The sequence below is a fragment of the Tachypleus tridentatus genome, chromosome 8 (assembly GCF_004210375.1).
Source record: "Tachypleus tridentatus isolate NWPU-2018 chromosome 8, ASM421037v1, whole genome shotgun sequence".
NCBI classification, from domain to species: Eukaryota; Metazoa; Arthropoda; class Merostomata; order Xiphosura; family Limulidae; genus Tachypleus; species Tachypleus tridentatus.
In genome coordinates this window covers 31,828,120-31,854,433 of record NC_134832.1, presented here as the reverse complement: position 1 = coordinate 31,854,433, position 26,314 = coordinate 31,828,120, and the positions used below count along the sequence as shown (strand labels likewise).

The window sequence follows — 26,314 nt, the reverse complement described above, 5'->3', positions numbered from 1 at the left end:
TAAGTAATTTCCGATTTTAGGTTCAGAAAAAGAGAAAGAATTTCAAACGGTTTTGATGTTATTTTGTCAATAATGTATGTTTAATTATTATTAATTACTTCTTGCCAACGATTCACAAGTTTCTGAATGCCACTTCTGTAAAATTCTAAGGGTTTGGAGGAAAAGAATGTAGAGAGGGTAGTGTTGACATCTTCATGTGGTCCAAGCTCTTTTCCATCAAGATAGTTCTGCAAATTTTGGAATAGATGATAATTAGACGAGGAAAGGTCTGGAGAAGAAGGAGGATGTGGAAGTTTTTCCCTATCTAGCTCTTCAATCGTTGCAGATGTGATCCTTGCTGTATGGGCCCGTACATTATCCTGGTGTAACATAACACCTTTACGATTGATCAAAGCAGGCACCTTTTTTTTTTTTCAGTGTAACATTCAAGCGCTCTAACTGTTGACAGTAGAAGTCTGATGTAATCGTTACATTGAGTGGCAGTAACTCAAAGTGGATCACACTAACAATATCCCACCAAACGCTTAACAAGACTTTCCTAAGGTGGAGGTCCATTTTGCGCTGTGCTTTAGCCAGTTTACTTGCACTGAGCCATTGACTCCGGTGTTTACATTTTTATAAAATGTCCATTTTTCATCTCTAGTCATAATCTGTCTAAAAAGATGAGTTACTTTCACGAGAGTGCAGAGAAGTTCAAATGACCTCTTTTGCTCTAAGGTTGGCTTCTGTCAAATCATGGGGGACCCATTTTCCAAGTTTGACACTTTTCCAAGCTGTTGCAGATGATAGTGAACTGTTGAATGGGTTGAATTAAGCTTCTGTGCTAGTTCCTCAATTGTTACAGCACAATCTTCATCAAGTGCAGCCAGCACCAAGTCCAAGTCATCATTAAACTCAACAGGACGACCTGAACATGGCGCATCACTTAATCTATAGTCACCTGATCTGAACTTCTGAAACCACCTTCGATATTTTCTTTCACTGAGAGACTCCACACCATAAACACCTTGAATGTTTCTTGTAATTTCCACTGCACTATTGCATTTTTTAAACTCGTAAAGCATTATATGTCTAATGTGCTCCTCAGGCACATCTACCTTCTTAAGGGTTTATTTGATTAATGATCTGAAAAAGTGGAGTTGGATTAGTTTCTTTTATTTGTCTGAACATTACTTATGGGATGACTTGATAGTTTACCCGAACATTTTACAATAGTGTGCGTAAATAAATCGGTTCTACATTTGAGTTAATGCTCATGAGGCATTATTTATAAACATTGAAAACGCAAACAAGTAACTGTCATTTTCAACCTTAACAAAGTATTACGTAACACCAGAGACCCCTTAAAAGGTTTATGAACAGTCATTTTTAATTTAGAACTGGTGGCCAAGGCAAGATCACCAGTTAGTAGCACTTGTAGCCTATACAGCCACACTTAACCAAGGAGAAAGATTAATGGTCAGTTACAGCGTTCCCACAGCTGAAACTACAAAGCATGTTAAGCGGTATACCGCGGTTCGAATTTTGGACCTTGCAATCCGCAGCCCAGCATGCTAACATATCAAACCATGACCAGTCGATAATATAAACAAATAGTGCAAAACAAAAAATGCATTATTACTTTTCTTTTATTATTATTTTATTTTCAAATGGTGTTCGAAACATCTAAAGAACCATTAGACACTGGTGCTATTATAAATTGTTAGGATCTTCAATCAAACTCTATTTCAGGTTTTCTGTGGGTGGAGTCGTGTAATTTATATTTACAGGATGTTTCCATCATCTCTACCAATATTGTTGTGGCGTATTTAACTGTAGTATTTGCTCAGGTACGCTTCTCTGCGTTGTAGTTTTTTCAAGTCTTTGGCATTTACTAACTGCAAAATAAAACAATAACAACAAGTATCTTGAGATTATTTTATGGAAATACAAAAAAACAACAACATCTATCCGATAACAACACGAAGACTTTTTGTTGATTTTCGTTCTAGCTTATAAGACTGGTTTGTTTTAAATTTCACGCAAAGCTACACGAGGGCTATCTGTGCTAACCGTTCCTAATTTAGCAGTGTAAGACTAGAGGGAAGGCAGCTAGTCATCACCACCCACCGCCAACTATTGGGCTACTCTTTTATCAACGAATAGTGGGATTGACCATCACATTATAACCCCTCCACGGCTGAAATGACGAGCATGTTTGGTGTGACAAAGATTCGAACCCGCAACCCTCAGATTACGAGTCAAGCGCCCTAACGACCAGGCAATGCCTGACCCACAAGAAGTTTAGTTATATGTCCTTAGATCAGGCAGTGGATTCTTAGTATAGATTAAGCCTTTTAAAAGCGTTTTTCGGTGAAATTCATAAACTGATCAATGAATTTTGCAGAAAGTAACATGCTAAAATTGAGTTACTGAGTTAGCAGTATTGTTGGTGCCTTTCCCATGATTCCCTGAATTAGATTATTATTTATAGGAGGCAAAAACAAAGTTTCCTCAAACTTTTTTTTTTCATGAGCTGAAAGTTTTCTCAGACTCTATAGAGATGAATACGTCGAGAGTTAAAGTACTGTTTTTATCAGGAACATTTCGTTTGTGCTGAATCTCGCACAGAGTTACTTGAGAGATATTTGCTTTTCCCTAACTTTTGATAAAATAATATGTGCAAAAAACTAGATCGAAATCTTCTAAAAACGATGAAACAGTTGTTGTTGTTGGAATTTCGCACAAAGCTACTCGAGGGCTATCTGTGCTAGCCCTAATTTAACAGTGTAAGACTAGAGGGAAGGCAGCTAGTCATCACCACCACCGCCAACTCTTGGGCTACTCTTTTACCAACGAATAGTGGGATTGACCGTCACATTATAACGCCCCCACGGCTGGGAGGGCGAGCATGTTTGGCACGACTCGGGCGCGAACCCGCGATCCTCAGATTACGAAGCGCACGCCTTAACGCGCTAGGCCATGCCAGGCCCTGATGAAACAGTTGAAAAGAAAAGTAAGAAGAAAAAGACCGAAAATTAGATGAACAGGACAGGAAATTCGAAGAAGACCAGAAAAATGAACCTTATAGAAGCCAAGGTTCATGAAGGTGTTGAAGATGTACGAAGTTCTTATAACATGTTGAAGAAAGCACAAAAGGGTAAAAAACAAGTAGAAAAGAAATCAGTGAGAAAATAAAATGAGAAGACGAATTGGTAAATGCAAAGATTAGACCAATCATATCTCTTTATGCATCTGTCCAAGACTTTCAACCTAAAACAAAGTATGGAATAGGACTTATTTGGCCTCCACCTAATCCTTTTACTGCTGTTTCATCTATTGTCGCTACCAGAATTAGTTCCAGAATTTAGCTGGTCAACTCAATAATACTGCTCGATTGGGAAACCAACGGACTATAATAGAAAGATACCATTGGAAGCTCTCATGTTTAGTTTGAAATATTTTATAGAAAACAGATGGAACAGTGAAGGTTAAGCTGTCAGTATTGGTGCTCATTTAAAAGGATCAGTTCTAAGAAAATTACCTTCCAGCTCAGAGGCGCAGCAACTATTAAGCATGAATAGCTGCATTATTTATTGGAGTGACACACAAGAAAGACGTATATCCAGAGAATAGTTCGAGAACAAGGTACAGAGAAAAGGAAAACTCTTAGCCGAACTTGTAGAAAATTATTTTACCCAGAACTTCCACGTGAAGTGATGGATTAGTTGGCAGGTGGCTAATTCATTGTTGTCACAACAGATGAGGATATTAGAATTGGTTTGAAGCGATATAGCTGCACATCTTTAAAAGATGCTTCCTGTTGATGATGGAACTTGAGTCCATTACAGTTGCACATAAATAAACAATTAAAAATACCACATAGAAGTTACAGAATCATCAGCATCAGTGGTACTGAAACAGTAACTCACTGTGATGATAGTCTAGAAGAACTGAAGGATTAGTTAGACAGTTGGTTACACAGAATGGAGGAAAATTATTAGATGTTTGTTAGTGTGGATTGAAAAGACATTTTGCCAGAAACTGCAGACAAAAATTGGTAGCGAATAACAACTCCTCACAAAAAATGTCAGCAAAAGAGGGAACTGTTATAAACCTGGTCATTACATTCGACAATGTGATGAATTAACAGCTGTTAATACACCATGACGACGATACTCATGGACAAATATTTAAGTCTAACCATATCAAATAATCAATAAAAGGCCAACTAGACATCTAGAAACGGGAATTATATGAACTTACGGGGCAACGTTCAGATAAGAATATCCTATCTATATCAAGTAAATAGGAGGACAATCCATGAGTCCATGGTTTTATTATTGGGAAGCTTTGTAATATGTTGATCGACGCTAGTTATACAATTACAGTAATTAAACCCGAGTTGATAATGAAACCTGAAGGATTGTCTCCAGCAATGAAGAAAAATGGTGAGTTGATGCAAGCAGCGCGTAGACATAAAGTTCCAGCAGTAGGAGAGCTGTAAATCACCTTTACAATAGGAAATTTCTTTTTGTTTCATAATTTGTGGGTAATTTACGTTTAATAGATGAAAGTTTGGGCTAGATTCACATAGCCTCTCAGTTTATGACCAGGAATTTCCTGTGTACTACACAGAATTATTGCACCAAAAGTTGAAATTCTGGTGCCAACACCGAGAATGATCATTGTAACGCCAAATAGTAAAATATTTATACCAAGAGTATAAATGTAAGTGGTGGTGGAACCAATGACTTTGTTATGTTTTTAGGTATTCATCGTTGGAAGAGCTATCGTGGACCGAAAGAATAAAGATATCATGCATGACTTTACTTGGGAAAGAATTAAATCAGCTTATGATAAAATGAAAAGTCATTATGATGCTAATGCTGACAAGACATGATTTCATAGCTAAACAAGAAAACAAATTCAAAAGTTACGTAAATGTTTGTAAAGACATAAATGGGACTGAAGAACGTATTTAGTTTACAGAACCTAGAGTAAAAGACAGTTCACATCGAAGATTATCCAATGTAATTGTCTTTTGAAGGTACGTTATTGAAAGAATGGTCAAATTGGTAACTCTAAAGGAGAAGAATTTGCTAACACAAAGCTTTTGTCGAGGCCATTTTCAAAAGATATCATTAATACGGTCAACAGTGATATTGCTCGACCATCTACCCAAGAAGAGGTCTCTCTGTGACAGGACAGCAAATGATGACAAGGAAAGTGTATAGTATAAATTTCGAAATAGAAAAGCATCAAAACGACTTGCTAAATGAACAGTTTAATGAACGGTTTTATTTGTGTACTAGGATTGTTTAAAGGATTTCACAATCCAGGAAGGGGACAGTGTTGTAAGCTATATTGTCAAAGTTATAATTTAGTTGTTTAGAGGTAGCTGCTTGTCGTGATGATGATGATGCTGTACCTAGACTGTTCTTGAATTTTAATAATCGGGAAGATTCGTCTAATAATGAGAAACAAAAGTACGTTATTTATAAATATGAGTAGGCAGTTAGTGGAGTTAAAGAATATTCAATGAGTGTTTCAGTTCATTGTTAAGCAGTGAAAGGTGTAACGTATACTTAGTCATTCTATCAATTATTAAGGAAATTATGTAAGTTTTGTCTTTGTCAAATAGGCTTAAGTAACACAAGTATCGTAGATACTTTTGAAAATGAAAATGCGGAACTTGAAAACTTAAGCCTACAGCATGTGTAAAAGTAAATGTAACCCGTAGTAAACGTCAGGGAAGAAATGAATTAATTCGTTATGTCACGTGGAGTGGACCTTACTTTATTTTTTTACCACATAATAATAATTCAAAAGAACCCTTCTAGAGATATAAGATGTGATAACAATATAAAACTCGTTCCAAATCTCATAAAGATATTACTTGGTGGTTAAGGCGCTTGACTCGTAATCCGAGGGTTACGGGTTCGAATCCCCGTCACACAAACATGCTCGCCCTTTCAGCCGTGGGAGCGCTATAATGTGACGGTCAATCACGCTATTCGTTAGTAAAAGAGTAGCCTAAGAGTTGACGGTGGGTGGTGATGACTAGCTGCCTTCCCTCTAGTCTTACACTACTAAATTAAGGACAGCTAGCGCAGATAACCCTCGAGTAGCTTTGTGTGAAATTCAAAAAACAAACAAGCAATGTTTCAAGAATATGACTTTTCTTTTAATTGCTGCACACAAATAAACACAAATAAGGCCAGTAAATCAGCAAACTTTCCAAAAATATGTCGTTAACAGATTTTCCGCTGATATTAACGCATCGAAACTAATGTTTTACAAGCGTTAAATTATCACGTGCGTATTATACTTAAAGGAAATGAACCCGAAAATATTTAAAGCTGTTTTACTTTGTATAACAAGATTTTAAAAGATCTTTTCTTTCACTGAATAATTTGTTTTCTTAATCTTCTTATTGGCTAAGGTAAAGATAATGACATCTGGCTTTACAAGGAATTAGCTCGCGAGTGAGAACAATTTCTTGTGTAGCATCGTAAACATTTTAATAGCTTTATAAATTGTAAGTAACAGAAAAATATATAATGGGCTTTTGGTTGAAAACGAATTCATCTGATGCTTCCTTAAAAGTCATTAAACTGTTTTTAGCAAAAACGACACATAATGGTGTTGAAATATAAGCCTCTTAGATATATACACATATTTTAATAAGCTTAAGCCTATATTTCATAGCTTATAATTTATTATTTTTGTACGTTTTAACGATCATACTATTTGTTTATAAAGATAAAGAATTAATGAGTCTGGAATATTTATTAAGTAGCCACGTCAATCAGAGACAAGCTGAGGTTAAATAAAAGCAAAAAAAAACAAACTTATCACTTAACAAACTACACCACATACCAGAGCGAAAAAATGTTTTATATACCATACATTTTACTGGAACCTGTAATCTAGAAATAGTATATATTTTTCTGAAGTGTTGTTTAAAGGAAGGTTTAGGTGTAAAAACGTAGTTCAGAACTGTGTGATAAAAGTTTCAGTCTCAAGCAAAGTTCAAAACCGAAATTCATTATAACCCTCTCAAATAAATCTTTTCACTGACTTTGATTTTTTGTTAACAACGAAGATAAGGAATGAAGGGAAATATAATTTTATAATATAATATATTCCAATGTTTGTTTCAACCAAAAAAAAAAAGAAAGATAAAAAATATATAATGAATTCGTTATTTTCTATCACTTGATATTCACGTGATTAAGAGATGAGGAAATGAAATTAATGTTGTTTGTTTGTTTTGAGTTTCGCACAAAGCTACACGAGGGTTATCTGCGCTAACTATCCCTAATTTAGCATTGTAAGACTAGAGGGAAGGCAGTTGGTCATCACCACCCATCGCCAACTCTTGGACTACTCTTTTACCCACGAATAGTGGGATTGAACGTCACATTATAATGCTTCCACGGCTAAAAGGGCGAACATGTTTGGTGTGACGGGGATTCGAACCCGCGATGCTTAGATTAGGAGTCGAACGCCTTAACTCACCTGGCTATGCCGGGTCTGAAATTAATGTTGAACATAGCAGTTAATTAAATACATTATTTATGTTTCTCTTATCAAATGAGAGGCATTTAACCTTGTTTACATTTGCATCTACTGATGGATTTAGTTAAATAGAATATTTTTCACATGGTAAAATAATTTAAAGTAGAATGTTAGCTCTTTGTGGAAGTTTTTACATCACAGAAACCGCAACAATTATGCAAAAATGTTTTATATTTGTTGGATATGAAGACTGTTCAGTTTAAGAGTTATTATTTAATCATTGTGTGCTTTAGCATTTATTGATTATTTATTTTTTATAATGAGAATGTTAAAAGTTAATTATTTTAAAAGCAACAATTATAACAAGTTTCGTTACGTAGCTCTATACGAAAAGCATATTGTGATAGGCTTTGGTGATAATGTTTACCTAATCTTACTCAAAACTTCTAAGGTTTTCTCGTTATGTGCAATATTATTGTTACTGCGGGACTAGATTTTTCGGTCGCATATTATAAATACGTGCAGATTCAAAGAGGAAGTAAGATAAGTTAGTGTAAGTGAAGTCAGTTTAGTCGTGAGGAACGATTTCTAAAATGAGTTCCACAGCTTGTATTGTAATAACAGGAACTTAAGAGAATAATTTATCTTATCAAATGGTGTTATAAAGTAATTGACCCATTTGTGTGGAAAAAAAAGAGTCAATTATTTAAAGCTCTGGATAAAACTGTGATATCAAATAGCGTAACGAAATGTTGTACATATGTTTGAATTGTTCTGCAGGTCCAATATGGCCACGTGGTTAGAAAGCTTAACACGTAATAGGAGGATCGGGGGTTCAAATTCCCATCACACTAAATATACTCGCATTTTCACCCATGGCGTGTTATAACGTGGTGACCTTCCTTCTGGTTTTAAATTGATAAATTACGGATGGCTAGCGAAAATAACCCGCGTGTAGCGTGGCGAGGAATTCGAAAAACAAACAAAATAATTATTTTAAAACAAGTGAATTGTGAGCTTTGCGTTTATTGTTCAACTGTATTGGCAAAAAGTTACAGACACCTACTGCAAAGAATCCAGGCTCCATAAAACCTGGAAGCATTCTAGAGTTATATATAAAAATGAATATACAGCTTTAAATAGAAATATTACAAAAACATTTTTTATAAATACAGAAAAAATAATTTTGATATTTAAAATCAAATGGTTTCTTCTAAAAAATGGTAACAACAAGTTTATGGACTTACAACGCTAAAACTCGGATTTCTATTCTTCACGGTTGACAAAAGCATAAATAGCCAATCGTGTACTTTTGCGCTTCTAAACATTGATGAAAAATCGCTAAAAAACAACAGAAAACTTAACTTTATGAAAACAGAACAATAAATCAAGTTGGCCTTTTCTAATTTTAGGAAATAGTACTTGAACCATAAGAAAATATACATACATTTATATTATATACTATGCTTTTTTAAATTTCTATTTACTGAAACTACTTGATTTTATTAACTTCTAAATGGTCCATTTTACACTGGTAAGCGGACATACATAACTCTAGAGCTGTATATTTAAAATGTATCGCCATCTAGTGAAGGCATAAGACACTTAAATATTGGTGTATTTGTACAAAGAATATTTATTTGCTTTGCAAAGTATGATCGGATAGCTTCCTTGAAAGAAACGAAGCCTAAAAATGTTGCTTAAAATCGCCTAAATAGTTTTCAAACATCATGTTATAAAACAAAACATACTCTGAGAACAATTTGATTTTAACTTTATTATTATTATAACAGGAAACTAGAATATTCAAAAATAATATTATTGTACTTATTTCAGAATTATATATTTCAGACTGTATCCTAAAACATTATCTCATATATTACGTTTAATCAAACTCGTTTCAACTAATTCAATATAAATATACAATAACCGTTTGCGTAATGATTATAATATCATAAAACTTACTATTCGTTCATTCTCTCATATACAGATTATCAATCCCAAAGCTACAAGTATTAACAATTGTGGTGCAAGCAGTATTTATTAGAATAACTTACAGGAGTCAATGATAAAATTGTTTGTATAAAATATTTCACACATACGATGCATGTCTTAACTTATAAGAGACCTGGCATGGACAGGTATGTCAAGGCGTCTGACTCGTAATCTGATAGTCGCGGGTTCGAGTCCCCGTCACACCAAACATGCTCTCCTTTTCAGCCGTGGGGCGTTATAATGTTACGGTCAATCCCACTATTTGTTGGTAAAAGAGTAACCCAAGAGTTGGCGGTAGGTGGTGATGACTACCTGCCTTCCCTCTAGTCTTACACTGTTAAATTAGGGACGGGTAGTGCAGATAGCCCTTGTGTAGCTTTGCGCGAAATTCAAAAAACAAATTTAACTTGTATCTCTATAAATAAATCAAATACAGAGCAAAGGCTAAATTTTACATGAAAATATTGGTGTATTTTGTCCAAAGAATATTTGTTTACTTTGCAAGTTATGAAAATATAGCTTTGTTAAGAAAAAAGAAGTCTAGTTTTTCGTTCTTCAAACAACATTTAGCTTGAAAATAAAAGCAAGTAATATAAACTATGGATTGTACCCCACATACATTTATTGTTCCACAAATAGTGTTATTAGTAAGCTTACAGACGTACAATGTTAAAATCCTGCTTAAATCCGGTTAAAATCCTCCTGGACTGAGCGCAGAAAGCTTTGCGCTATAACGACCTACCAAACATTAGTAAAGAATTCACCTAGCGGGTTGAGTTATCTAGCATTGTATGGATATTTTCTGAACTGTACAAAATTGTCTTATGGTGAAGTCAATACCTGTATGGCAGCAGGGGTCCCCTGGTGGTCATGCATGAAAGAACAATCCCGCACTTTGATAAATGTCATCAACTTCCTATTAAAACGTAAATTTTATTATTTAAATTAATAAGAATTACTCATATACATTAAAACTCACGACATTAAACCAAAACATTATATAGTCATTTGAAATTAAAATAATATGAAAAATATTAAAGTTCTGTTATTTATCCTCTCCTGCTGTATTTCAAGAGTGAATAAAACTAAAATTAAGAGTAACAAATATATTTTTATTTATTTTCAAGTTCATATGTCATTCTGTGTTGTACCCTACAGGGTGCATAATTCTTTTTGTGATGTGCACATTTTACTAACGGCACAAAAGTACAAATTAAAATGTTAAGCGTCCCTAATGTGACGTCATTTTAGCTTCTAATGACTGACTGACACACAACACACAACTGCATAATGGTGCGAGTGGTTAAAACAGGTAACCTCTCCAGGTGGCCTTAGGCCCCTTTTGAGAAAATTGGCATGAATGTTGTATCGTCTTAATACGTGTAAAAAATTAGCATGAATGTTGTATCATCTTCATACGTGTAAAAATTAGCATGAATATTGTATCATCTTCATACGTGTAAAAGTAGCATGAATGTTGTATCATCTTCATACGTGTAAATAAGTATACATTTTCTAATTACCTATATAACTAAGTATATAAATAAAATAACGGTGAAATAAACATCGAACATTTGATGAAGCATATAGAGAGAAGGATTAAGAATGTGAATTCTTTAAAAGAAAAACTAACATAATATTACAAAGATTTCAATTCAAATATAAAAGACGAGTCTAAATTACAGATTCATAAACGCGCGTTTTCTATGGTGCGAAAAATGGTAAACATTTCATCATTAATGATATAAAAATAAAGTGAATGTATGGAAAGTACCTTTTAGACAAGACATTCTCTGTTTCCCACTGATTTTTGTAACACTGACGACATAAAACTTCTTTTCTGTGGCAGTAATAATCACCAACTGGAGACGAACGACACAGGTAACACTAATAGGGGACAGAAAAAGAATTATAAAAAAATCTTTAAATAACAAAATTACCTGTCAACAGGTATACGTATAAATAATATATTTTCTAAATTTCTCTTTCTGATAACCTAATATTTTATGTTATTTATTTATTTATTTTACATTTCGCTTCGCCATTTTCACAGGAATTAATTCGTCTATAATTTTATAGATGTCGCTGAATTAATGTAAATCAGCACTTATTTGACATTTTTTGTTTGCTACTAAGTGACTTTCATACAGTATGTTACAAACACACAAAGGAGGCACTCTGGTGTATCCGTTCTGAACAACAAATTCTTAAAATTGTTTACTCTGTCACTGTTTTCTTCAACACACTTGATGGTGACTGGTGGCACAATAGTTATGGGTCCGCCAAATGATCCTTCAATCATATACTGACGTTTCTGCTCCATTTCATTACTGTATGTTCCTGGTCTAATAGCAAAATATAAATAAACTGAATGCAAATATATTTTAACAACAAGTATTTAACAGAGAAATTCGTTACACAATAAATCACTGTGAATTTTTCATCAGTGGCGGCGCCAAGGGGGGCTTGGGGGCTTAAGCCCCCACCAAATAAGCCAAGCCACCCCAATATTGTTACCTACATATATTCATAAAATATGGAAAACACAATCGTAGTTGTTGCTTAACAATTAACATCAAAGAGACATAGATCTGTAGAACTCAACGTCTTTCTTAAGACGGAAGTATGTGTCATGCATCCCATAGCAACGTACTGAATGCACTGAAACTCATGCGCTGTATTGCCACTCCCTGTGTAACGCCATTCCATCTTGAGCTTTGACGAAGATTAGACAACCACGTTGATTTCAAGTTACAACAGATCATCAGGGATTTTACTTGATAAACCAAAGGTTTCACAGTTATTTACCCATTAATTTCATTTATCTTTTATTGAAAAGTAAAACACAGCATGCATGTGTTAGTGTATTGTGCATAGGTCAAAACTATGAAGCATTTAGCCGATGTTGTGTCCTCTGTGAGATCATTTTGCATTGTGTATCAGCCATCCAAAATTGTACTGATGATTGTGGCATACACTTAAAATTGTGACTTACAATTCAATTAATGTTATACTTATGATTAGAAAATAACCTTACATGTTAACTGACCAAATAATATTTCTAAACAATTCTAGAATGAATTTTGAAATTGTCATTGGACTATTTACAAGTGCCTAATTTAATGTAATGTAGTAGTTACATTATTGCAACAGGTGCTTGTCACACTTATGATAATAAGAACAATATCACAATCACAGTTTGACCTGTATGAATAATGTGAACTTATGAAGAAACCAGCCTTTCTGTGAAGGTCAACTGCAATTTAGACATTTTGTTTTGGTGCTACTATGCGGGTTTGCTTTGTTCGAGCGCGCGATTCCCGTCTCGAACCCTTAAGCGTATGATTACCAAGCCGCTGACCATGGTGTATGCTCTGGGTACGGCTAACGATCGGCTCAGCCCGATCGAGATCCAGATGCCAGCCACACGCCACACCCCCCGCTCACTTCCATTAGCTGCCCACAGTTTTACAACATGCCCTATTAAAGCTGTGTTTGTGTTCGCTAAATAGCCTTGTAACTTTACATTATCACTACCCTCTAATTAAGTACTTGTGCTATATGGTTAAAGATAAACACTTTCTCTAAGAGTATTTCACGGATATGTTCTGGATTTTCGTGTGCTATTAATATAATTTGGTGATTTCAATGCCGCGGAGCAGTTGTTCGTAATGTTGAACTATGTTTAGTTGTTATTTGTTCCTTATTCGTGAAATGACCCAATAGTATGTATGTTATATCTTTTTCCTCAGATGTCGATGTTTCAAATGAATATCCTTTTAAGCCCTAATGACAATATAAGGAGAGAAATTCCCATTCGTTTCATATAAACTAACACAACTTGGAAGTAAGAAGTGGTACTAGCAGTCAGCCCCTCCACAGCTTACCTCAACCCCTCCCCCCACCCCAATGAAAATATCCTGGCGCCGCCACTGTTTTTCATATTATAAGCAACCGAACCTCAGTATACGTGTATTTAAATATACAAATACATAGAGAAATTGTGTTGCAAACAGTTAGTGTGTATATATATATATGTGCATATTTCATAGCTTACACAAGTTGTTAACTCTAGATCTCAAATAAAAATATCATTGACAACATTTTATTGAATACATTATTTTAGCTAGTTTTCTAAAATTAGTAATTAGTTAAGTATAAATTAGTTAGGCCAATAACTGAAAAGTAGGCCAAGCATGGACAGGTGGCGATGGGGCGCTCGACTCGCAATTTAAGGGTCGTGGATTCAAATCCCTGGTACATCAAACATTTTTGCCCTACAGCAGTGGGAGTGCTATAATGTTGCTGTCAATCCCACTATTCGTTGGTAAAAGAGTAGCCCAAGAGTTGACGGTGGGTCGTATAGTGCTAAATTATGGACAGCTAGCATAGATAGCCCTCGTGTCACTTTGTCCGAAATTCAAAATGAACAAATTACTGAAAAGTAGTTAGAAGTATAAAACAGTTACGAGTCTTAAAATTAGTTTTTTAGCGAATTCAAAGATGTAGAAACATATTAAAAGCTATTCAAACTAGTTATGATTTTAATGGTTCTAGAGTTTAACAGTGATCAACTGTCACTTTTTAGCCGTGGCATAGCGGCTTATAGAATGGTCCTGAGTTTGTTTCTTGTTGTTTTTTTTCATTTGCAAACATTTAGCATAAAGCTCCATCCCATGACCGATTAGAGATCTAATCACAACCGCGGTTACTGAGGATTCTCTCTTATTTTGTTCTTTTAGTGAAGTCTATGGTAAACATCAGCTATTAGTGTTAAAATGAATTAATGGATAGTTTAGCGTCCTTTCACGCCATGAAACTTATAACCGGTGTCTATCTTCGACTTCTCCAATTGTACTTTACAAATTCCATTACGTAAAAAAGACAAAGCAAAAATCATAACCGTAACTATTTACTTTACGTTTAGTTTCTTGTTACGACATAATTATTGAAAACGACGTTAAACACTTTTTGTACTATTTGGTCTTCTTTCCCCACATCACCTTTAACCTCCGTAATTTATTGAAGGAGCACGTTTTTGTCGAATCAGGAGCCTGAGGTAGACTAGACAAACGGTTGAGACAGTTGTAGCACTCTACAGCTAGTGGGTGCAGATACTGCAGTATTTGTGTACAATTCTAACAGCAAGTATAGTTCGCTGGGTGCGGCGGTGCCACAGAGAAGAATAACTAGCTTCAACCGCAGCAAGCGCCCACCCCTTGCCCACGCCCTAACTTAAAACTCCAATCACACACGCTCAAAAAGAAAAATGACTACATTATTATTAAAATTCTTGTTGTGGCAAGACAGTTTTAATGGCTTCACGATCTCCTTCTCACGGAACTTTCTTTATAATTCCCGCTTTTTTTTATTATTATTAAAGAGTGACGTCACAACTGCTTACCCAGTAAGTAACATTATGATAAGCTGTTCCGCTATAATTCCAATTCAGATTTACTGTATTCACTCACCCAGGAATATCCTCAGATTTACAGTAATCCAAAAATCTGGGAGTTCCGATACCGAATGGTATTTGGTTCTGCTTGAACGTTTTTATAGCCGATTGGTCAGGCTGGAGATCACATGGAGCAGGAACATCCTAAGAAGTCACAATTTATAAAGCCTTAAAATATCAAACGTAGACCGTAACATGATTACTGTAAAATAAATTGTGAGAGTTAATATTTCATGCCATATCACATTGACTCTTGGAATAAATCTACAGAAATGAGATAAGTATGTAGTTATGGTAAAGTGGTCAATATAGCGAAGTAATTGTATTGTAAACATTTTACACAAAGAGGGCGTTGTTGCATGTTAATAAAACAGTGAATACAGACTTCTCACTTTTACATATTACTTCAAATAGCATAAACATAAGAAAGTATAAATATTCTTGGTTTGGTGCTCTGCCCATCAGGGGTATTAAAACCCAATTTTTAGCAACGTAAGCCTTCAGACTTACCACTGAGACACTGGAGGGTGGAGAGAAGGCGATCCTGTTTGTACGTGTACATGAACTGTAGTGTTGAAACATAACTTTCTATGATTTTCTACCGCTTTACTTTTGACGTGATTTTGTGAGCAACACATATCTCTTTGTATTTTGACGTCTTGATCTCTGACCATAGGCGTACATAACTTGTTTTTGTATTTTGACGTCTTGATCTCTGACCATAGGCGTACATAACTTGTTTTTTAATATTTTGATGTTTTGACCTCTGAAAATAGGCGTGGGGCCTGGCATGGCCAAGCGCATAAGGCGTGCGACTCGTAATCCGAGGGTCGCGGGTTCGCGCCCACGTCGCGCTAAACATGCTCGCCCTCCCAGCCGTGGGGGCGTATAATGTGACGGTCAATCCCACTATTCGTTGGTAAAAGAGTAGCCCAAGAGTTGGCGGTGGGTGGTGATGACTAACTGCCTTCCCTCTAGTCTAACACTGCTAAATTAGGGACGGCTAGCACAGATAGCTTTAGAGTAGCTTTGTGCGAAATTCCAAAACAAAGAAACAAAACATAGGCGCAAATGACTTGTTTTTGTATTTTGACGTCTTGGTTTACTTTTCATATAGTTTCAGGTAAGAATAAATCAACGATTTTCTGCAATAGCTGTGAGTACACGAAACAGTTTATCATGAACAGAAAACAGTTAACAGGCTGTCCAGCATTCTTACCTCTGATCATCGGGGTACGACGTGGTGGGCAGCTTTCCCTAGCTTGAATATATATGACAATTTGGGAAAAACTAGTTGCAGAAGTTTCTAACTCATAACCTTATTCGAGCAAAAATTGTGTAGATGTCCCTATAAAAAACTGTGATTTAAGTCTATGTTTCGCTTTACAGTTTTTCACACTTTGGTATTTTAAAGACGTTTATTTCTGGTACCATAGATTCAGTTGATTTTATATGTAGGGATAACCAAAGTACTTTATAGGCATAATACAAATATCCACGCTAAAAAATCGACAGTGGCAGAGAGTTTTACTTTAAAAGATGTAAAATTATCTCTGAAAATCCCCCCGTACACTTATTTTTCTGAGAATCAGTTTAATGTCGTCGTTTTTACTAAACAACTGGGTATTTGAAGAACAATAAATCCTCAAATATATCTTTAAAAAATCAGTATATAAATGTTTATAAGCTAGAAATGAATTCGTTATAGTTTTTTCTAATGTATAAATAAAAATTAACTATCATCTACTTAAAGATTATTTATAGAAATGACTCACCATTGTTTGTTTTGGAAAAACTACACGATCGCTGGTTCTAGCACCGAACCCCCAACCACGTTTACTGAATTTGCGATTGTTCAAAGAAGTCGATAAAGATGTGATCTGTACAACAAATAATAATAGTAAATCTGATAGTCTTATAATCTTATTTAAAAGTATTGTGAAAACGCTGTTGCGAACAAAATCCTATGATTTAAGCCTAAGTTTTGCTTTACAGTTGTTTCAAATTTTGTTGTTTAAATATCGTTTATTTATAATATAGAATCAATTGAGTATATATGTAAAGATGGTCAAAGTACTCAATAGGCACAATACAAACAAATATACACGCTAAAAATCAACAAAGACAGAGAGTTTTACTTTAAAATATTATTTCCACTTACTTTTATTTGTTTCTCTACTCATAAGCACCAGAAAAATGTAAGAAACCATCGCTAAGATACCAATCTAGAAAGTGACCAACCTGTCAAATTGTTCATCTTTCTTCTTGTTTCAGTCGAGATAACTGTACAACTAGTCTATCATTAACGTCAGTTCAAACCTAAATCCACTCAATGTATTCCTGGCCAGTGCACGATGTCATTGCTTAGTCATAATATCTAGTAATAATTTTTTTTTAAATCATAATTTTAGCGTAAACGATGTTGTCATTACCCCTTGAAGTTAGCTTTTTTATATAGAAATCTAGCGTTCTTTTGAAAATCTTAAGTACACAGTGAAACATGAATTATTAACCAGTAATAGACGAACATTAAATGACTGTAACATGTAGAATGTTTAATGCTTTGTACGCTAGACAATTGGTGTTTTTTTATGATGCCAGCCCCTAATTATGTATGAAGTGAAGAAGTAAAAAAAATAATCAATACACATAATATTTAATTTTATTACCCACACATTCATAGAATACTCTAACTTTCTGTCATGGGAAAATGTCATAAACAAGTAATAAAAATATTTTGTAAATGTGAAATTAGGGACAGCAGTGTCAAAAATAATGCAAACAAGAAAATATGAATGATACAGCTATACATAGATCATCCTTACATGACTTTCAATATTAAAATTTAATGATACACCGTAAAATGCATACTTAGTTCTAATAATACAGCAGTTGAAAGTTATATATTTCTGGTGCTGGTATGCAGTTTGTTTATCATAATGTCACGGTCATGTCAAGGTAGGCGTCAATATAATGTAACTAAGAGACCTACGTACGAGAAAAACCAAGCTGAGTCAAAACATGTCTTGATTATTAAAGACTATTACAGACTCTCGCTACTACGTCGGTTGAATTCATCGACCTCGTGTCTATTTTGTACTCATGCATTTTACCGTGTAATATCAATATTTAATATTGAAAGTTATGGAGAGATAATCTATGTATAACTCCATTATCCCTGTATTATTGTTTGCATTATTTTTGGTACTGCCATCCCTACATCTTTTATATAGCTATTTTATTACTTGATAACATATATGAATATTAATAATTAATGAATTGTTACAAAGATTGCTGTTTATTCTGATGGAAGGAGACAGACTTGCATAATACCTTTTTTTAATTTTAATGTTATATATATATGTATATATATTCACAGAACCAGCATCATGGATAAAAATATAAAATAGTGTAATAAATCACAGCTTATCTAAATGTAAGTCAAATACTATGAAGGGTGAATAAAAAATACTAAATAGAAATATTATATAAGGATAAAATAAGATATAATTTATTTTGCTTTTTTTTAATTTCGCGCAAAGCTAGATAAGGGCTATCTACACTAGCCGTCCCTAATTTAGCAGTGTAAGACTAGAGGAAAGATAGCTAGTCATCACCACCCACCGCCAACTCTTGGGCTACTCTTTTACCAACGAATAGTGGGATTGACCATCACATTATAGCGCCCCCAAGGCTAAAAGGGCGAGCATGTTTGGTGTGACGGGGATTCGAACCCGCAATCTTCGGATTACTAGTCGAGTGCCTAAATAAGATAGAAAAACAATTTAAAAAACACAATTTTATTCAAAACTGCAAAGCACCATTCACCTATATGGGTGGCATGTAGTATTTTTGTATAGAAGGTTGTAGCTACGTCAATGCAGAGCAATGGTTACAATACATTAAATATTGGATGGAATGATGGCATTAAAATGTTTTTAAATCTTTAGAAACGTATTGCAGAAGGCAATAACGAATATCCTCATACCGTGCTTCTTTGTTTGTTTGTTTGTTTGTTTGTTTTGGAATTTCGCACAAAGCTACTCGAGGGCTATCTGTGCTAGCCGTCCCTAATTTAGCAGTGTAAGACTAGAGGGAAGGCAGCTAGTCATCACCACCCACCGCCAACTCTTGGGCTACTCTTTTACCAACGAATAGTGGGATTGACCGTCACATTATACACCCCCACGGCTGGGAGGGCGAGCATGTTTAGCGCGACGCGGGCGCGAACCCGCGACCCTCGGATTACGAGTCGCACGCCTTACGCGCTCGGCCATGCCGGGCCCCGTGCTTCTTTATTCGTTCTTAAAAGTTTCAAATATTTCAGACCCTTTACTCATTTACTGTTAAACTTTTAAAACATTTTATCAATGTTAAATAAAATTTCTAACGAGTAATAGCAAATTTTACGAAAATGGCACTATATACTAAGTCAGATATGTCACATATGTATATCGCATGATCCGAGTGTACGACTTAAATATTCAAAGAGACGTTGAAGAAAATAACAGAAACTTTATGTTCGTTGATATTTTATCTTAATCATAACAACATCATAATTAATAAAACCAAAAAGTACTTTTTCACAATCGTATGATCCCGGTCCAAGATGTGGAGAACTATTACTACATAAAGCTATTCCCATGCGATCCATAGGAATTGAGCTGGGCAAAAGAGGGCGCTGTTGGATTGATCCAAAAGCCATTTTCGCTTTCCTCTTTTGTCCTCCTAGAAAAGTAAATATAATTAGCTTAAAAATAACAACAACAATGGAAGTCAAAATTTCATCTGAAATAGAATGTTCAAGAAAGAATAGCCAATTTTACGTCAACTTTAGGCTAACTTCTGAATCACAAAAATTTAGCTAAATTTTTAAATCTTAATTTTATTTAATCTCTAAAGTCATAATTGTGTAAAATAAATGTTCGATTTCAAACTTTTTTTGCAACTAATTCTTTCCTTAATTGTTTGAGGGTTACACGTGGGATTTTCAGAGTGTTTGTCAAAGGTTTTCTTAAATTTTTACATGTCTCCCGCCTCCAAAAGTGGTTTAGCTGAATAATTATAGCACTAAAAATAAGGCTTCCTTAACCCTTGGTGAGCACTGCACCGATAGCTTATTGTATCGCTTTGTGATAAACAACAAGAAAATTAATACTTATATTATAATATGTTATTACATTACATACACAATACAGTCTGAACAGTTATAGATAATCACTCTAATACCTTTTCTCGCTTTATCACACCGAAACATGTTCATGTGGTGGACTGTATGGTTCACTCAACAGCAAACAGCGTGCGGTAAAGTGTAGAAATTAAAACTACACATTTACTACGTTGGTAAGTGACAATGTTCACTGTTAAGAAGATTACAATTTACCAGTTCTGCAGAACTTTGATATAAGTCATTGACATAGAAATAAAACTGAGTTAGCTGAAGATGACTCCTACCCTTCATGACTTATACTTGTGTCCTATTATTCTCACTGTTAAATATTAAGAAGATAATGCATCAACAGTATCAATTTCCTTTGCAGTTTTAAACACCTCAATCAAATCTCCTCTAACTCTTCATTTTTCAAAAGAAAACACTTTGAGAGATCTCATCCCCTTCTCATATAACAATTCGTTCACAAGACAACATTCTAGAAAGGAGCCAAAGACTGAATGCAATACTCCAAATGTGGCCTGTGACCTGTGCAGTTAACCTAAAACCTCTTTAGATTTGTATTCAATATTTCTGTAGATACAGTCTAAAATCCTATTTACTATATTATTAACAACACACTGCTTGGATGGCTCAAGAGACTGATCAACTTTTACACCAAATTCCCTTTATTTAATGACACTGTCGATGTTATTCCCATCCCAATTGTATTTATACTTCAAATTATGATAACCCACATGCATTATCGTACATTTATTATAATTAAAACTCATCTGCCATTTATTTGCCCAACTCACCAAATTATCTAAATCCTTTTGTAAATCAGTAGCAGCTTCTTCACAATTATCAACTCCCAAGATCTTAATATCATCTGTAAATTTAAGTAATTTATTAACCACGCCTTCATTTTTGTCATTAATGTAAATCAAAAGCTAAAGGTTCTAAGACTGAGCCCTGAGGTATCTCACTTCCAACATTAATCCAGTCAGACTAAATTCAGTTTGTAACATCCCTCTACTTTCTTCCATCTCGCCATTCTTCTGTCAAATCTGCTAACTTATTCACCACACCTTTGGAGATAATTTTTAGAAGCCTTTTATGTAGCAATTTGTCAAATGATTTCTGAAAATCATGATACACCAAATCTGTGTGTGTTTCTTATAGCAAAGCCACTTTGTGCTATTTTCTGTAACCAATGCGAAGAACTGAACCCCAGATTTTATCGTATTAAGCCCGTTAATCCATAGTTGCCCCGCCGGAATTTTATTGGATAGTCACTATGGTTTCGCTAAGGAAAAATCTTTCCTTACAAATCTTTTGATATTATTTGAAAATGTTACTGCTTAAGTAGAAGAGAGTAAGAGTTTAAATTTGGTGTAGTCCCATGCTGGTACAGTGATAAATCTACGGATTTACGACACTAAAATCAGGAGTTTGATTCCCTGCGGTGGACTCAGCATACAGCTTGATGTGGCTTTGCTATAAGAAAACACATACAGATTTGGTGTATCATGATTTTCAGAAATAATTTGACAATTTGCTACATAAAAGGCTTCTAAAAATTATCTCTATAGGTGTGGGGAATAAGTTAGCAGATTTGATAGAAGAATGGCTAGATGGAAGAGTGTAGAGGGATGCTACAAACTGGATTAATGTTGGAAGTAGGATACCTCAGGGCTCAGTCTTAGAACCTTTTAACTTTTTGATTTACATTAATGACAAAGATGAAGCCGGCTACTACGTTTGTAGTATGATTAGATAACTTATAACAATTAATTATAGTTTAAACTATCAACTGTGGTATAAATGTTGTCTGCTATTAAAGCTGTTGCTTTTCAGTGTTTTAATAGTTACTTCCCAGCGTTACTATTAATTATTATTCAATGCCCATTGAACACATATTTTTCTCTTGATGGTGATAACTTATATAATAAGCATTCTGAAATGAAGGAACGCAATATTAATTATGCATTACAATCCGTATAAGACCTCTTCAAGTTTTATACAGAAATTAAAATTTAAAGCAGAAATAAATTAAATGGCATGAGTTAGGGTATCTTCAAGAAAAGACCTTGATATTAAAAAAAAAGATACGTCTATTAAAAAACGAAATTTAAAAAAAAAGCCAAAACATTAGCGGCAGAATCTGCCAATTTGAAATAAGTTATTAAACCTATATGTTCACGACATTCAATTTAGTTTACAAGCTATGGAGTTTAGCCGGATAAAACAGAAACTCTCCTCTCTTTAATTATGGAATCCCATCGCAGTACGATATTTGTTCAGGTAACATTGTACTGTCCCTAATCCTGAACATTTGAGAACAGAGAAGCGAACAGCCGGAAGCAACCACTTTTGCTCAATACTTTACTATGATAAATGGCTACATGTCTTTTTTTTTTGTCAGTATTTTTGTTTTTAATAATAGGTACCCAAAGTAAATAAAATGAAGTTAATATAGTTATTACTATTTTATTTTATATTTGACATCGGCCTTGGCTCAGGCTTTCCTCTCTTCAGTGATATTTTCTCAAGTATCATTATTCTCAGATACTTTCGCGCTCACTCTGCTTCCGTTCTCCACGCGCTCATTCTACTTCCGTCCCTCCATGCTCTTTACCCTAGTCTTCAATGCCCGATATGGTTTAGTGTTTTACGGCTCTTGACTCGCAATTTAATGGCCATGGATTCAAACCCCCGTCACACCAAACATGCTCTCCCTTTCAGCCATGGAAGCGTTATAATATGCTGGATATGACATATAAGTCAAATTCTAGCTAAACATAATTTAAGATTAGATTAAATGCAAATTGCAATAATTATGTTTCAGGTTTCGCGCTGCCCTTGAAACTATGTTCTTCCTAATCGATTGGGCTTAGTTTGTTGTTATTGCCTGACGTTGCATGCATATATATCACCTTTTTTCACGTTTTAAAATTGATTTATATAACATATCTTTCTCAATCACTCTCCAGGTGTTATCTTTACTTTTTTACTTTAAACACCTGAACACAGTTCTCAAAAACACACACATATTTTATCCATTCCAAAGTTAAAATACCACCAACATTTTTTCATATACATTTTCGCCATCGGGTACATAGCACCAGAAATGAGACGCTTACAACACTACACAGAGAAATAAACAATTCCCAAAACGTCCGATGACATCTATGACGTTACTAAACTAAATCTTTATATATCACTTGTTCAACTGACTGGGCATTCCCAGATTGCCCCTGAAGAAGAAAGATCCACCTTTTGAAAGCGTTAGGGTTATAAGGGTTTCTATTTCAGTTTTATCAAAACTTCTTGGATCCACATGATTTAGCACATCATGAATATATATCAACAACCTATCCATAAGCATTCAATTTATCTGAACATCAGTCTCCTAGGTTGCGTTTAGGCAGATCAAATACATGAAAATTCATTGGAATATTTTGGTTTGGTTTGAATTTCGCGCAAAGCTACACAAGGGCTATGTGCGTTAGCCGTCCGTAATTTACCAGTGTAAGACTAGAGAGAAGGTAGCTAGTCATCATCACCTACCACCAACTCTTGAGCTACTCTTTTACCAACAAATAGTGGGATTGACCGTAACATTATAACACCCCCGTGGCTGAAAGGACGAGCATGTTTAGTGTGACAGGGATTCGACCCTCGGATTACGAGTCGAGTGCCTTGGCCAGCTGGCCATGCTGTGCCCATTGGAATATTATCTAATGAGGCGACAGGTATGTAGTCGAACGATACCACTGTCATTCAATTTAATAGCAAATCTTTCTCTAGAAAACAGGCGTTTATTTCGAGGCATGTCAAGAATTTTGTGGGTTTTCGTTAACTTAAGTTTCTTTATTATTTTGTTAATGGTACTAGGAGATATGACCAGCTTCGTCTCTTTGTGTGTATGAGGTCGGAAAATTTTCTTTCATTATATTATAATCATAGTCTTCACTTTGTGGATATGGGCATTGCTCCACATTGGATAAGTTTGCTATATGATAATTCATTTCATTTTTGTATCGCAGATCGAAGTTTCCCTTTTCGGAACATTTTATTTTATTTTGCTGTTATTGTTTTGCTGTATTTCGATGGACTGTACCTCTGTATGAAAGAAAGCTTTTCTTGTATCCATTGGGAATTCCCTGTCAACAAACATATACAGGTATTAAATATATCGCATATGACACCAATGTTAGTATCAGTGGTGCACTTTACGGCACTAATATATACAAATTATCCAAATAAAGTTCGATTGATACTCTGTATCAGCAGAAACAAAAATATAAAATACCATCTAGTGTGTGGCTAGCGTAATAGCCCATAGGCCTTGGTCTGGTTCTTTAGTTTTCGATGTTTATCTCAACAGCTTGGAGATCTTTTTAGACTGTAATGATACCAAAATTGATAACAATATTAAGATACATGGAACATCAATTCCGTGAAGAATTTTTTTAAATTCAGAACAGTCTGAAGAAAGTGGAACTTCTAGTAATGCAACGGTATGTTTATTCACTCACAACGCTAAAATATGGGTTTAATTTGATTCCCTGCGGTGAATATAACAAAGATAGCCCATTGTGAGGGTTTGCTCTAAAAGGAACAAACAACAACTTAATTAAGAAAGTAGTTAATTGTACGATATAGGAATTTGAAAAGGTCTTACTTTTTCACTGTGTCAAACCATAAATATTTCCTGTACTTTAGAATGCTGATGCATTGTAAGAGCGACAGTTAATGCCATATATGTTCGTGGTAGAGTACTGTTAAAAGACTGCCTTCCTTCTGGATAATAGCTTATAATTAAGGACAACCACAGATAATCTTAGCAGGGAAAAAAATATCGAGAGAGTTATTTAAACAAAGGAACTCTGGTGACAATAAATCGTAGCCTTCGGCTGGTAGTTTAGTTGTAGCGAAACGAGTACAGTTTTATAAATTATCTGTATAAAATCTATTGCAAAGTATGTTTAGTTTCGGTACTCTTGTAAAGAGAAAGGAAAGCAACATGGTGAAAATAATGTGTTATACCCTAATTAAGGATTTTGAAATATGAAGTAGTCCTAGAAACTACGACGAATTTCGTCCACTCCATAGCATGGAGGATTTAGAGGTGACACACTTCTGGTGCTCAAAATTAAAGGTTTGGATAATTTGCCTATTAAGTCTAAATGGTAATAAATAAGATTAGAAATGAAAATTTGAATAACAGAGTAACTGATGATAATCTTTCTCTGTTGACATTATTTTGTGATATAGTTTTTCTGACAATGTATTTTTTTTATTAAGTAAGTACATTGATTCTAATTCATCTATTAAGATCAAGTTAGGTCCGGCCAGGTGGATAAGGCACTGGACTCGTAATCTGAGAGTCGCGGGTTCGAATACCTGTCACACCAAACATACTCGCCGTTTCAGTCGTGGGAGCTTTATAATGTGACGGTCAATCTTACTATTCGTTGGCAAAAGAGTAGCCCAAAAGTTGGAGGTCGGTGGTGATGACTAGTTGCCTTCCCTCTGATCTTACACTGCTAAATTAGGGACGGCTAGCGCAAGTAGCCCTCGAGTAGCTTTGCGCGAAACTCAAAACAAAAATAAACCAAAGTTCGAGTTATTTGCTGTGATACATAAAAAGTGAACTTTCTGGGCTCAACGACCTCTTATCACTTTGCTGAATCTTATTTTTTTTTTATTCTGCGCTACAGTTTAAGTAGTTTATAAATTATGAATAATCATAATCCAAGCTAAAGTTAATTTATTAAAAATATCTTTTATGAGGAAAATATCACCAGAAAAATTTTTCGTTATGAATGGACCTTAAAAAAAAATCACATACCAAAGCAATCATTATGACCTATTTGACACTCGCTACTTTCGTGCATTATTTCTGTCACTCATCCATACATTTCCTTATGACTGCATATTTAAGAGAAAGCAAGGTTACAATAATATAAAGTCACTTTTCCAATTTATCGCTTCTTACATTATTTACGAAACCTGTGTTCATGTACATTCTATTGAATCTACTTACCGATACTTTCTTTCTTCATATGGAAATATTAAGTATACCTAAAATTTTCTGAATTCCTTGAATACTGTCAATTTTTTGAAGCTCGTTGCATGCTATGCTATTGATTATACAAGGCTAATCAACATGAAAAATGTTGCCAGCTTGTGGTAAGTATGCT

At 34.7% G+C, this 26,314-nt stretch overlaps 2 protein-coding genes across 3 annotated transcripts in view; one reads left to right on the top strand and one right to left on the bottom strand.

Moving 5' to 3' along the window:
- Window positions 1–1,656: 1,656 nt before the first annotated feature.
- Window positions 1,657–26,263, bottom strand: LOC143222107 (ciliary microtubule-associated protein 3). 2 transcript variants are annotated; one of them, XM_076448057.1, is made up of 8 exons: window positions 26,158–26,263; window positions 19,533–19,681; window positions 16,729–16,833; window positions 14,970–15,097; window positions 11,720–11,843; window positions 11,273–11,385; window positions 10,339–10,414; window positions 1,657–1,877 (listed from the first exon to the last, which is right to left on the bottom strand). In XM_076448057.1, exons 1-8 carry the CDS (start codon window positions 26,174–26,176, stop codon window positions 1,809–1,811), a joined length of 783 nt encoding a protein of 260 aa, XP_076304172.1. In that variant the 5' UTR covers window positions 26,177–26,263; the 3' UTR covers window positions 1,657–1,808. The 2 variants fall into 2 exon arrangements, with proteins under 2 accessions (XP_076304172.1, XP_076304173.1); XM_076448058.1 differs by lacking the exon at window positions 16,729–16,833.
- The window catches only part of LOC143222106 (general transcription factor IIH subunit 1-like), a 39,003-nt gene continuing 38,870 nt past the window's right edge, over window positions 26,182–26,314 (top strand). Inside the window, exon 1 of the mRNA XM_076448054.1 lies at window positions 26,182–26,303. Coding sequence (XP_076304169.1) covers window positions 26,288–26,303 — 16 coding nt within the window. The 5' untranslated portion in view covers window positions 26,182–26,287. The remainder of the gene's footprint in view (window positions 26,304–26,314) is intronic.

Excerpts from the sequence above, each read along its gene's own strand:
- LOC143222107 (XM_076448057.1), bottom strand. Across the intron at positions 11,844-14,969 it reads AAATCTGAGGATATTCCTGG|ACCAGGAACATACAGTAATG; the intron begins GTGAGTGAATAC and ends TTTTGCTATTAG. Across the intron at positions 11,386-11,719 it reads TTGAAGAAAACAGTGACAGA|TGTTACCTGTGTCGTTCGTC; the intron begins GTAAACAATTTT and ends GTCCCCTATTAG.